Source organism: Giraffa tippelskirchi, chromosome 1 (assembly GCF_054371585.1).
Source record: "Giraffa tippelskirchi isolate mGirTip1 chromosome 1, T2T-mGirTip1v1.2.pri, whole genome shotgun sequence".
Lineage (NCBI taxonomy): Eukaryota > Metazoa > Chordata > Mammalia > Artiodactyla > Giraffidae > Giraffa > Giraffa tippelskirchi.
The window spans coordinates 171,755,087-171,768,975 of record NC_137275.1 but is presented as its reverse complement, the minus strand read 5'-3'; the positions used below and the strand labels follow the sequence as shown (position 1 = coordinate 171,768,975).

Genomic DNA, 13,889 nt, shown 5'->3' with positions numbered 1-13,889 from the left:
GGGCTCCATTCTCATGACTTAATCACCTTCAAAGGCCCTCCTAATACCATCTCTTTGGGCATAAGGTTTTCAACATACGAATTTTGGGAGGAGGTGGGGCACAAACATTTTGACCATAGCAGTCGAATTATTTGGAATTTTCCCCAGCATTAGCCAGATTCTCTCATAAATCATTATCTTTAGAATGACAAGTACCAGGACTGTAGCACTCACAGGGGCAGAAATGCCCAGCACGTGGCATAGCTGCTGCCCAAGGTCAGTGTAATAGGGTCCAAGCAGAGTGCCCTCAATTCCAGGTGTTCTCCTCTGGACCACCCTCCTTGCTACTGAGAACCACTCTTGCTTAAAGATTCCAAAAGGAATTTTCTTAAACCATGTGCCCCATTACCAGGAAACCCAGTACACAACCTGAGCTGCCCTGTGTGGCTGGCCCCGGGTCCTGAGAGTCCTCATCAGAAAGGGCAAATGGCAGCTCTCCTGCCCCCATGTGAGGATGCTTTGTTACTCAACAGATTTGTCCAATTAGTCCTGAGTCTTCTCTTGGCCAGACAAACCCTCTTCCTATTGCTTTCCCAAACTGTGATCATCCTGGTTGTCTTAATCAATAAATACCCACGCACGAGTATTTATTAGGCTCCTAATACGTGCTCTATTTTAGGATCCAAAGACACCAGAGAACAAGAGAAATAAGGCCCTGTCCCCATAGAGCCAACATGCCAGTCACATCAGAATGTCCATACTCTCTTTTCCATGCTGGTCTCATAGATCATTTACACCAATGTCTAGAATTGTGTCCCCATTTCTGTTCTGTTTACATATCAGTACATCATTTTCTGTAAAACTGAGCTAAAAACCAACGACTTCTCCCAGATGGTTTCAGAAGGCATCACAGACTGTGGGAGATGGCTGTGTCTATCTGGGAAGCTTTATCAGCACCTCGATTTAACTCTTCAGGAGGTGGTCTTGACTAAAGATTGTAACTTGAGAACAATTGGCTTTCTGTTTAGATGTCCTTGGTCTCTCACTTGGAAAAGGATTTATTTTGCTTTGGCCACTGTTCTCTCCTGGCTCCTAAAAAGAAACTTTTTTTTTTTTTTCTTCATGAGCCTTTCTGAGTGTTATGCTGAAACTTGAACCTCATATTGCTTTCTCGAATCTCAAAAAGAATTTAAAATTTTAGCACTAAGACATTTTTCTGGCTCCCTTTTAGTTACATGAGTTTCAACCCTCAGTTTTTTTGTATGTGGGTGAAGTTCCTGGGTAGAATATAAGAAGCCCCTTGAGAGAAAGAGGGGGAAAGTTCCTTTCAAGACAGAGAGTAAAGGGGTATATTTCACATAAAAAGGACAATAATTCATGTGTATCATTTTCCAAAACGAAGTACCCATATCATTGGGAATAGACCAGATGTTTGTAGCTAGAATCTCACTAAAGTCTTATTATAGTGTATTTAATTTGATTACTCATGGAAAATGATACTGGTTTTTCACTCATAACAATCATGTTTCCTTACATAACAAATTTATTTAAATAAAAATTTTTAATATTATATAATCATACAGATGGTACATGGATATGATAAAAATAACAAGGTAGATACATAACGGAGTTTGGGGAAACACTGACTAAGTGAATGCCAGGAACAAGCGTCCTGGAGGAAAGCTCCCAGTCCTGCAGAAGGCAAGCCCCTCAACCAAGGATGCAGGAAGCCTGCGGAGGTGAGCTTTCGCTTAAATAGAATAGTTATCCACGTGTGCCAACCATGCTGGAGTATTAACCTGTGGATTAATGACTTACTGAGCATCTACTCTGGAAAAGGAAATAACCCACATTTAAGGCTAGGGCATGGCTTCCCTGGTGGCTCAGTGGTAGATAATATGTCTGCCAATGCAGGAGACATGGGTTTGATCCTGATTCAGGAAGATCCCACCTACCGCAGAGCAGCTAAGCCTGTGCACCACAGCTATTGAGCCAGTGCTCTGGAGCCTGGGAACCACAACTACTGAAGACCCTATGCACAGCATGTGGGATCTTCTCAGATGCAACAAGAGAAGCCACCACAATGAGAAGCCTGCACACTGCAACTAGTGAGTAGCCCCACTCACTGCAATTCGAGAAAAGCCCACACAGCAACAAAGGCTCAGCACAGCCCAAAATAAATAAATAAAATTGTTTTTAAAAAGGGACTGGGGGTGGCAGGGTATTACCGTGAGAGACTCAGGAGAGTGTGAGAAACCTTAAGTGAGAAGCAGGCTGGTCTCCTGCCCTGAGGTCACCGGGCACAAAACCAGGGAACGCACACAGGCCCTCTGAAGAATCTCTGTTACTGGCCCGACCACCTGACCCAAAAGTTATCTACTGATTTGATTGCAGATCACATTTGCAGTAGGATGACAATAAGTAAGAACCTCAAGCTAGCAGGCTCTCAGTGATAATAAAAGTTTTGAAGTACTTATAACCCATAGCTATTTTTTTCCTCCCAAGTATGAAAACAGTGAAGGAAAAACTTAAGTGGAAGAGAAGAGACATTTCCCTTGTTGGTATTTGGAACAAAATCTAAAGATAGAATTGTAATTTTATTCCTTTCCCTGCTCTGTGTTTTATCGGGATTGGGTCCTGGAATGAAAGTCCTTCTGGACTGTGCTCTCCTCCCCCTTCCCCCCTTGTCACATCCGATTATATCTCAAAGGAGGAATTGACAATAACACAATAATAGTAGGGGACTTTTAACACTCTGCTTACATCAATGGACAGGTCATCCAGACAGAAACTCAGTTCAGATCCTTAGCTTGAGTTAACTGGTGCCTGTGGTCCCGGTCATAGCTGTCATTGCAGGGAATGACTTACCTCTCACGTGTCCACCCCCACCTCAGCCCCTAGCTGCAGGTGCTGTTGGGGCCATCTCATTTAGAGCAGAACTCTGAAGAATTAAAGATAAAGTCCCAAGTGTTGGAATATCTGAACCCGGTGAAGACCGTGTTCAAGCTGATAGGAGGGCGTAACTTGGCCATTTATTTTGGGAAACACTCAGGTTAAAACTAGCACACAGTGTTATCACGGGAAGTGCATATATCAGCAGAGACCTAGAAGTAGACCCAAGACTCAACCATCACTTCCAAGTGGAGTCACCTTGGACAGACTTTGACCTTGGACAGAGATTAAATAAACTCATCTTTTTGTTGTTCAGTTTCCCTTCTGGAAAAAGAAGATACTCATTGGGTTGTGTTGAGGCTTAAAAGAGAGAGGATCCCCCAGTCTGTACATCCCACCCCACAACTCCTCACCCCAACACCCTACCCAGCCCATGAAGTCTCTCTGCTCTGTGACCTCAGTCCCGGTGATATGTCTTTCAATGTCTCCTCTTTGCCTTTAACCTATCCTTTTTCGCCCCATGTTTGTTTTTTAATTCTTCAAATAACCACAATGTAGAATTGAAGACTATTTTAAAATATTGGTACTGATCAAATAAATTTATGTCATCTTTTTATTAATCTTTAAAATCATTTTTAACCTTTTCTTTTCAAAATGTTCTGTGTCCAAAAGCAAGATCAATGACTTTTAAAAAATTTTTCTGTTTTTGGGGCTGGTGACAGGTTTGGCTTTAACCTTTTATAAGTGAATGGCCTTTATAACTCAAGTTTCTCTACTTTGGTGTAGAACTTTGGGGTGAGTTGAGTGATTTTTCTGACTTAAGAGTGCCCAAATCACAGCTTGCTATGTGAGAGTTACATAATTTCTCTGTTCATGTCAGCTTTGTGGTATATAGAACATGGAAGTGTTAATCTTTGCTTGGGATAAAGTAGTGCTAGACCTGAAGTCAACTTTGCCAGGGTGGAGTAGAAGCAAGCATGGCAGCATCATAGATGGAGGAGATACAGGGACCCCAAGATTCTGCAAGAGTGGAGACCTAATCCAATCCAGGACTTGGGACCAAGCTCTGACAGTGCAGGGTCTTCCCTCAGGTCCTCAGTTATCATATGGGGCCTCGACAGCCGAGAGCCATCATGAAACTGGTCTCATCACAACTGTATTTAGACAATTCATATCTCAACTCTCTTCAGTTGTCCATGATATAAGACCTGTGGAGGACTTCTCGTGTTTGTTCTATCCATTTAACCATGTTTTAAGAGCTGACTATATAGCAGGGACCATGATTGTGGTTCCCAAATGAGTGACTCCCAAGCCCTACCCTTCCTGGACTAAAAGTGTAACAATAACCTATCTGCAAATGAGCAGTCAGGGGCTGTGCCCCACTGGGATGTCCACAGGCACTTTGAGAGTTTATACAGGGCAAGACTAACTCTTGAAGGGATGAAAGTGAAAGCGACAGTGAAGTCGTGTCCAACTCTTTGTGACCCCATGGACTGTAGCCTACCAGGTTTCTCCATCCTTGGGATTTTCCAGGCAAGAATACTGGAGTGGGTTGCCATTTCCTTCTCCAGGAGATCTTTCTGACCCAGAGATTGAACCCGGGTCTCCCACATTGTAGGCAGATGCTTTACCAGGGATGAAGTGAAAGACAGTTCCTTCAGAGGGGTGGGAAGATCCCCTGGAGAAGGGAATGGCTATCCACTCCAATATTCTGGCCTGGAAAATTCCATGGACTGTATAGTCCATGGGGTCACAAAGAGTCAGATATGACTGAGTGACTTTCACTTTCCAAGGCTGAGGCATTGACAATCTGGTTTCTAGCCACAGCTCTGCATTTGCATCAGCTCTGCCCTGTTGGGTGACTCACAGCCAGTTTCCTCATCTCTGATGTGAGAAGACAGCACCCACCTTTGCCACCTCTGGAGGTGGAAGGGAAGCAACAAGCATTTTGCTTCACTGTTTGTTAAGACTGCTCTTGAGGATACACACCTGTCAGGAGGCTCTTCCTTGGGCCCCAGCAGCAGTGTGCGCCTGCAGGATGGTGGATCTGCCTGGGCTTAGGGTTCAGTGTGGCTGTGAACTTCACATTTGTCCTCATTAGACCAGCATGACTAAGTCTGTGACCCTGACATTCTTTTCTGACAGTAAGCTTTGTCCTTAGAGTCTGATTGGGTACATCCCCTCTCTCTCTCTTGCTGATCCTGTGCATTTGCAGGGGTTACTAAACAGAATGAGCCCCAGGTTTCTCATCTGTATAATAGAGGTGATGGTAATAATTCATACATTGTAGGATGGTTGTGAAGATCAAAGGACAGAGTGTGTGCAAAGTACCGGGCTTTAATATTTAATATCGTGACTCTAATATTCACCATTGTGGGGACTAGGGGAGTAACAGAAGAGGGTCACAGAGGATCAGGATAAGGCTCCTGCTTGGCCACTTTCATGGTTGTTCCTGCCATGGTTGATGTCACTGCTACCCACATAGCACCCTGGGTGGTTGAGAAAGGATGAGCCATCTATTTTCCTATTTGTAGATAGTGCGGGTGGCCGAGACTGTGTGAATTCCTTTATCACTATCATGTATTCAGAAATACTAGAATATAATTCAAGCTTTCAAAAGGAAGGAAATGCTATCTCAAGAATGAACTTTGAGGGTGCTGTACATATGTGCAAATTCAGTCGTGTCCAACTCTTTGTGACCCCATGGACTGTAGACTGCCTGGCTCCTCTGTCCATGGGATTTTCCAGACAAGAATATTACAGTAGGTTGCCATTTCCTCCTCCAGGAGAGCTTGGTGACCCAGGGGTCAAACCAGCATCTCCTGCATTGGAGGCAGATTTTTTACTGCTGAGCCGTCAGGGAAGTCCCGTTGAGGGTATTCTAAGTAAAATAAGCCAGTCACCAAAAGACAAATGCTGTGTGATCCATCCCACTCATATGAGGTACCCAGAGTAGTTAAACTCCTAGACACAGAAAGTAAAGAGGTGGCTGCCACGGGCTGGGGGGAGGGGGAATGGGGAATTGTTTAATGGGTATGAGTTTCAGTTCTGCAGGATGAAATGAGTTCTGGAGATTGGTTGCATAATAGTGTGAATATGCTTAACACTTTCAAACTGCATACCTACAAATAGCGAAGATAGTAAATTTTGTTATGTGTATTTTACCACAATCTTATAAAAGCTTATCAAGCATGTGCCAAGTGTATAGCATTATTCCTGGCCCAAGGGGAAAGTGAAAGTGAAAGTTGCTCAGTTGTGTCCTGGCCCAAGGGGAAACAATATGATAAAAACAAACATGGCCCTTGTCTCTGCTTATGAAACTTACAGGTTAGTAGGGGAGACATGTCAAAGGAAGAATGACATTAATGGGCAAAAGTGCAGCTGGAACAGGTGCTCCAATGAGACGTTCATGGTCCCTTGAGAACCTAGAGTACAGGGGTTTGAGCGCAACAGGGAAGTCAGGCCAAGAGCAAAGATGAGAGAGATGAAGGAAGACCATCCTAGGAATGTGCAAAGCATGAACCAAGGCTACCTCAAGGAGGCCAGTGTGGCTGGAGCACAGAGGGTGGAGAAAATGTGTTGGGAACAGAGGCTGGTGAACATGGAGGGGCCAGACCCCACAGCCTCACTGGCCACAGTAAGGAGTTTGGTCTTTCTTCCTGAGCCACAGGGACCCCATTGAGGGTCTTGAGCTGAGGATGGGGAGACAGAAAAGCTGGTTTGTGCTTTGAAAAGATCAATCCGAAGGAACATTTTTTTTTCCTTACAAGGAAAGATCTTATCAAATACTCAGTTGTCTCAGTCATCCATATGGAAATATTGAACAAGTCCCCTAGATATTTCTCTAGGGCCTGATATTTAGAAGACCCTGACAAGAATACAGATGAAGACCCACATCCCAATAAGTCTAAATAGTTATAGACTGTAATCAAGCTGCTGGTGATGCTGCTAAGTCGCTTCAGTTATGTTTGACTCTGTGTGACCCCATAGATGACAGCCCACCAGGCTCCCCTGTCCCTGGGATTCTCCAGGCAAGAACACTGGAGTGGGTTGCCATTTCCTTCTCCAATGCATGAAAGTGAATAGTGAAAGTGAAGTCGCTCAGTCGTGTCCGACTCTTAGTGACCCCATGGACTGCAGCCCACCAGGCTCCTCTGTTCATGGAATTTTCCAGGCAAGAGTACTGGAGTGGGTCGCCAGTGCCTTCTCTGGAGTAATCAAGCTAAGAAACCATTATTATGTTGAATCCTCTTACCACGACAAACATATCTTTAACTCAAATGTCAAAAAAGATATGAACAACTATGGTTTTTAATGTGACTAATAGTCAATAAAGTATCAAAGATGATTGAATTTAACTGTAACTACACTGTCTGGATATTCTGTGGGGTCAATGAAATGTGAATGAGTAATATTTTATAATTAATCAGTCATTTTCTATTTTATAATTTTTGGCTTTTATAGTAAAATCATTAATTATATTACTATAATTAAGATTTTCATATAACTCATGATATTTTACTAGAAATGCTGAATTAAATGACTCTTTGTAACAGGTATATTGAATATATTACAATTCATCCATTTGAAATATCCAACTTTTCTTGAGTCATTTTAGTTCTCAGATCATTTTTCATTAATTCCAGTTTGAAGAAACTTTGCCCTATTGAGGTCATATCATCCTGAATTGTTTAAAACACCTTCTTTAAAGCAATACTTGAATTTGAAAATGAACCATAAATACATTATGTTCCAAACATGGTGATAAGATCTCATAGATAAATTATCATAAAAACTATCAGAAAGTATTTTAATTCCATCACTCAAATCTACCACTTATATTGCAACTTTTTCTCTCTGTCCAAGCAATATCTCAGTCTAATATTAATGTAAAGCCCCAGCATCATGTTTCATACAGGTTGTCTGGGCATCTATACATATTTAATGGTGATAGGAATGGTTTGATGTTGTAAAATGCTCCTTGGTTGCCATGTACAAGTGTCATGAGTTTGGAGGGCCTCCTGAACAGCAAATTGGAATATGAGGAGGGGGAGGAATATAGACTTTTGGTACAACTGGGGAAGGTGCTTTATTGTACAAGGATCCATTGTACTCATGTGTCTGAAAGAAAGGAATTGGCAAGTCAGCCTTTTCTCCTGTCCAGGTGTTCCTGCTCCTCAAACCCTCCCTGCCCTCTGAAGCACACCCCCAGCCCTGCTATGGCTGGGATTAGCAGTAGGAAAACCCTTAAATGTTTGGGGCTTTCAGGCACAGCGGCCAATTGTTTCAAAGGTCTTAGGGCAAGGGATGTGGGGGAGCAATTCCCTGGGGCCTAAACAGTGTTAGTCATGAGAGCTGATGCTTAAGATTACTCCAAGTGACATGGACACTTATGTGTCCTTAATAAATTGTGTGTGTGTGATATTTGTGGCCCTCTAAAGCACAGGCCCTGGGGTTTAGGATGGCACTACTTTGCAGCATAAACTGCATAGGTATTCAGCAGTCCCTTTCCAAGTCCCCATGTCGACTTACTAATCCTGATATTGACCAACACTGCCACACAGTGCTTTTTTCTCACTCCATTCCTTTTAAAGTCTGCTGACTGCATTTTTCACTTGATTTGTCTTATTAGGAACTGGTGAAAGTGGCAAAAGCACCTTTATCAAGCAGATGAGAATCATCCATGGGTCTGGTTACAGCGATGAAGACAGAAAGGGGTTCACGAAGCTGGTTTACCAAAACATATTCACTGCTATGCAAGCCATGATCAGAGCCATGGACACCCTGAGGATACAGTATGTGTGTGAGCAGAATAAGGTAACGTGCTTAAGAGGGTTGGAGCCATTTGTGAATGCCATGCTCTCCTCCTCTGGTTAGCCTCTGAACCGAAAGATTTACTGAGTGCTTGCATCAGAGGCCAGAAGAAGCTCTTGAGCTCAGACTCTGGGGTAGAGCTCCTCCAGAGGAGTATGATGAATTTAGGAACAGTGTTGCGGTCTTATTTCTGCAGAAGCTCTAGCACAGTGGTGGTGTGGTGCTGCCTAGTGTGCAGTCATTTCAGTGCCTTTTTTGGGGGGTGCTGAGAAAAGGAAGACATATATTTACATTTCCTCTTTCAGCTAAGATACCTGGTTACTTTCTTGCTTTGAGCAATGGTGGTCTTGGGTTTACAAAGGACAACTTTTTAAGAATTCCTAGTCTTAGGAAATATTTTCATTAATGTCCTGCAGACTACTCAGAGAAGTCAGTGGGTTTTGTTTGTTTCTTTTGGAAGCTAGCCCTTCTTAGGAGCTAACTGATAATTTAGGAAGAGTAATGCTTGTGTCTCGACTAGCAAGGGACTCGCCCAAAGTAATGGTATCAAGTTGCCGTTTGCTTTACTCTCTCTGTGGGTTATTTAAAATCCATATCTGTTTGCGACTATAGGAGAATAATGAGACAGGAAAGTGGGAGAAGGAGACAATATTTTCTAGGGTGTATAGGAATGTAAATCCATGGGAAAATACTATGAGCTCATTAAGAATCGAGATGACAGAATTTCTGTAAAATAATTCATACCAAGTTATAACACGACATGATGATAAAGAGAAAAATTCCAAGATGAGTCCCTTGTGAACTGATTAGAAAGAATTTAGCTGCTCCAAAGCTGGAATAGTGGCTTAAATATGGACCTCAGGAACTGCTTTATCATGCTGCTGCTGCTAAGTCGCTTCAGTCGTGTCCGACTCTGTGCGACCCCATAGACAGCAGCCCACCAGGCTCCGCCGTCCCTAGGATTCTCCAGACAAGAATACTGGAGTGGGTTGCCATTTCCTTCTCCAGTGCATGAAAGGGAAAAGTGAAAGTGAAGTCGCTCAGTCGTGTCTGACTCTTAGCGACCCCATGGACTGTAGCCTACCAGGCTCCTCCGTCCATGGGATTTTCCAAGCAAGAGTACTGGAGTGGGGTGCCATTGCCTTCTCCAGCTTTATCATGAGCTTGTGGCATTTGTGTTTATGTGTATTATACAGAGTTTCAAAGCAGTAAGTCTAATTTTTTTTATCATTCAGTGACTGCATTACATAGGGAAAACTCAACATGCACCAAGTTTTAGACATATGTTTATAGTGTGACTACAGCTTTGTGTCTTTATTACCATTTCCTTGCAGTCTTGAGGAAATGAAGGAATGTATGATATCTTACCTACAGCTTCAGCCTTCAACAGCGTTATGTTGAAAAGCGTGTGTGTGTGCATGTGTGACAGGTGGGAGTGGTGGTAGTGGTGAAAATTAACCTTTAGAATATCTGGTGCCAAGTAATATGAGAGGTGTGTATGAACCATTGGGAAATTCTACAAGTAACTCTGATTCCTTTACAAGTTGGCTTTGAATATGTGCATTATACCTTTTTGGGTTTTTTTATATGCATATTTTAATTTTTTGAATTTTCATTATATCTTTTTGGATGTGTGCAATTTTTTAAAAAAATCACCCTATACAAGAAATTTTAAAAATTAGGTCATCTGTGGAAATTTAAGATTATTTCAGAGAAGAGATAGGTCAGGAACATCCTCGTGGTGATTTTAGTTAATCTACTTTCGTCCTTGGTAAAAAGGCATTTTGTTTCCCAGTCATAGTGGGGTGACTGGGGAAAGCTTGAAATTTAGGAATGGGTTTGTAAACAGGCCTGTTGGGAAGAGAAGACTCAAGTATGAGTCAGTTCTGCTTACCTTGGCAACATGTGTTTGTAAAAACCCAATCAGATTTAGGAATCAAGGTCTCTGGATTTTTGTTTTGTTTTCCCTCAAGGTCTTCTAGAGGTATTTTGAGTTTGTGTCTCAAATAGAAAGGTTTTAAAGGGCTTGACATTCCACCACTTTCTTCTGTTCTCTTGATCTGAATTCTTTTCCATAAGGCCATGTCCGCACTCATCTGCAATAGTTTCCTCCAGCTGCCATAACAAAGCACCCCAAACTGGGTGGCTTGAGACAGATTTCTTCCTTCCCAGTTCTGGAGGCTCGAAGTCTGAAACCAAGGACCTGGTTCCAGCTGGAGTCTCTGTTCCATGCGGCTTGCCTGGCTTGTGGGGGTTGCTGACAATTTGCGGTCTCCTTTGGCTTGTGGATGCCTCCACCCAGCCCCTGACTCTGTCTTCACGTCGAGTTCTTCCCCTGTGTCTCTGTGCTCACAGGGCATTCCCCACTGTGTGTCCATTTCTCCCTCTTCCCGTGAGGACAGCAGTCATTGGATTAGAGCCCATCCTAATTCAGTGTGACCTCATCATAGCTTGATATATCTGCAAAGACTCTATTTCTCAATAAAGTTACTTTCTGAGATTTGGGATTTGCATGGATTTCAAGGCAACACTATTCAACCCAGTATGGTCCGACCTCTGCCTGCTCCCATGAGTGTCATGTCCATTAGCAAAATACTTTCACTCCATTCTAATATCCCCCGAAGATTTACCCCCCAAAACAGCATGAACTCTAAGCCTCAAATCTGATCTAATATCAATTCAGAAGGCCTCCAGTCTCATCATTTAAATCCTCTATATCAGGTATGATGAGACTCTGGATGTGGTCCATCCTAGAGCAGAATTCTCCTTCCACACACCTGTGAAACTAGGAAGTGAATTAATTGTACCTCTGTCCCCCTCCTCATTTGCTGTCTCTGGCTCCATTCTCAATGCCTTCTTTCTACTTCAAGTACCTGCATTCATGCTTCATCAACTTCCTCTTATCTCTCAAACATATGCCAGGGGTGAACCACATATTGAAATGGCTTAAAGAGATGCTTCCTTGGTGGGCTCACATGGTAAAGAATCCACCTGCAATGCAGGATACCTGTGTTTGATTCCTGGGTCGGGAAGATTCCCTGGAGAAGGGAATGGCTATCCACTCCAGACTGTTGCCTGGAGAATCCCATGGACAGAGGAGCCTGGCAAGCTACATGGTCCATGAGGTCGCAAAGAGTTAGACATGACTGAGCGACCAACAAGGAGAGGCAAAATGTTGAGCAGAAAAAAATCACTGGATTGGTCCTACAAATCTGGGCTCTGTTCATAGCTCCCTTGTAGATCTCAGATAGGAGTCTATACACTTTTTCTATAAAGGGCCAGAGAGGAAATATTTTCAGCTTTGAAGGCTACACAGTCTCTGCTGCAGCTGTTCAACTCTGCTGTTGTACAAAACCAGGCATGAGTGGTGCATAAAAATGAGTGAGGCTTGCTTATAAACTCTGTTTGCAAAATGTGAAAACTATTCTTAACTCATGGGCCAAACAAAAACAGCCCAGGAGTGGATGGAGTCCATGGACTGGAGTTGCTGACTCAGTCCTAGGGGAAGCTGTGGAACCTCTTCCACTTGGAAGTTTTGATCAATTTCTTCTCTATTATTTTCTGAGTGATTTCCTCTGTGGACTAGTCCTAATCACAAATGTGAAACTATAACCAAGTACCCTTCTTAGGTCATAAAATGATCAAATGGTTAATGTTCCAGGGGTTTAAGTAATTACTGAAGAAACATGACCTATTTTCTTTACAAAGTATTGCTTCATTTAAAACAATTGACTAGTTAAGATGAGTATGAACAAAACTAATTAGCTTTTCTGTTCAGTCCTTCTCTCACTTCTTGTTGCTGAATATTTATTTCTACTTGATTTTTTCACAGCTAGAAACACTTTCTTAAAAATATGTAGAGGAGGATTAAGAGCACTTTGAGAGGGTTTTATTTTAAATGTTAGCAGGATTATTGCTCCGCCAGATTGTTGAGAATCTTTGCTTGTTACTTGACAGGCTGCTTTTGAGAAGAAATTAATCAGAAATTCAGTGTAGCATTTGGTTTTTAACCAATATGTTTACTCAATTAAGATTTAGCCTTGAAGATTATTTTCTTATACATTGCCTGCCTTTTTTTCTAAAGAAATGATTCATATGTATTTGCTCACTCTGTTGATAAGCCTTAATTTTTATGAATGTCTCTCAAGAGTGTCATGAGCACATATTAGAATTTATGACTTCTTGAATAAATTTTACAGAGGCGTTTACTCGGTGTCAGGACTCCTAACATTGAATTAGCTTATATCTTATGTTGCCTGGTGATGATTTCATGGAAAAGCTTCATTTTTTTTTTTGTTAACTCTTTATACTGTTTCCAATTTGAGAAATTCTTACTCGAGGCCTGTAGTATGGTGAAGGAAATCTTATCTCCTTTTAAGGTTCTGCAGAATCTGCTTGGATGATTTAGATAAGAATTTCCCAAGAGCAAAGGACAGCCCTGCCTGACTTTTCAAAAATGCTTGGTTTTAAGAACAAGGTCTACAGATTCTTTTGGTAGCTGACCCCAGCTTCTTCCCTGCCCTCCCACTTATAGGAGCTCTTCACCACACTGGGGTCACATCATATTTGCATGTAACTTGTTGTTATTCAGTCGATAAGTTATGTCCAGCTCTTTGCAACCCCATGGGCAGCACACCAGGCTTCCCTGTCCTTCACCATCTCCTGGAGTTTGCTCAAACTCATGTCCATTGACTCAGTGATATCATTCAACCGTCTCATCCTCTGTTGCCCCCTTCTTCTGCCTTCAGTCTTTCCCAGCATCAGGGTCTTTACACACATTTAACTGCAAGGGCTCATCATAAAAAGAAAAACAGCGTCTTTAAAAAGAGTTAGTAATTGAACAGTAAGAGGAGTATTTTGCCTGCCATTCGCCTCAAGAACTTAATTTGGAATTCAGTTTTTCTAGAAGCGTGAAGCCTGAAATTCCTTTCAGAAAGCATCTTTGTCTTTTACCAGAAGCTTGTGCTGAATTCCAAGTCACACTTGAGGCAGGGGACTTGGGCTCTCCAGCCAACCACAGCTCTTGTAAGGCTGAATTTCGGGGGTTTAATTGACTCACAAGGTCTCTGCTAATTTTGTTTCAAGTTTTTCAGATTCTACATTTAGGTAAGCAGACCTCTTTGTTGTCAGTTTCCTATAGTGTCTTGAGTTTCAGGCCCTTGGAACAGAATGTCCCCTCTTCTGACTGCCAGGTATATCAAGAA

General features: G+C 42.4%; 1 protein-coding gene across 1 annotated transcript in view; it reads left to right on the top strand.

Annotated features, from left to right (window-relative positions):
* The window catches only part of GNA14 (G protein subunit alpha 14), a 190,621-nt gene that overhangs the window by 110,152 nt on the left and 66,580 nt on the right, over positions 1 to 13,889 (top strand). The window contains exon 2 of the mRNA XM_081506118.1: positions 8,504 to 8,688. Within this exon, the coding sequence (XP_081362244.1) occupies positions 8,504 to 8,688 (185 nt within the window). The remainder of the gene's footprint in view (positions 1 to 8,503; positions 8,689 to 13,889) is intronic.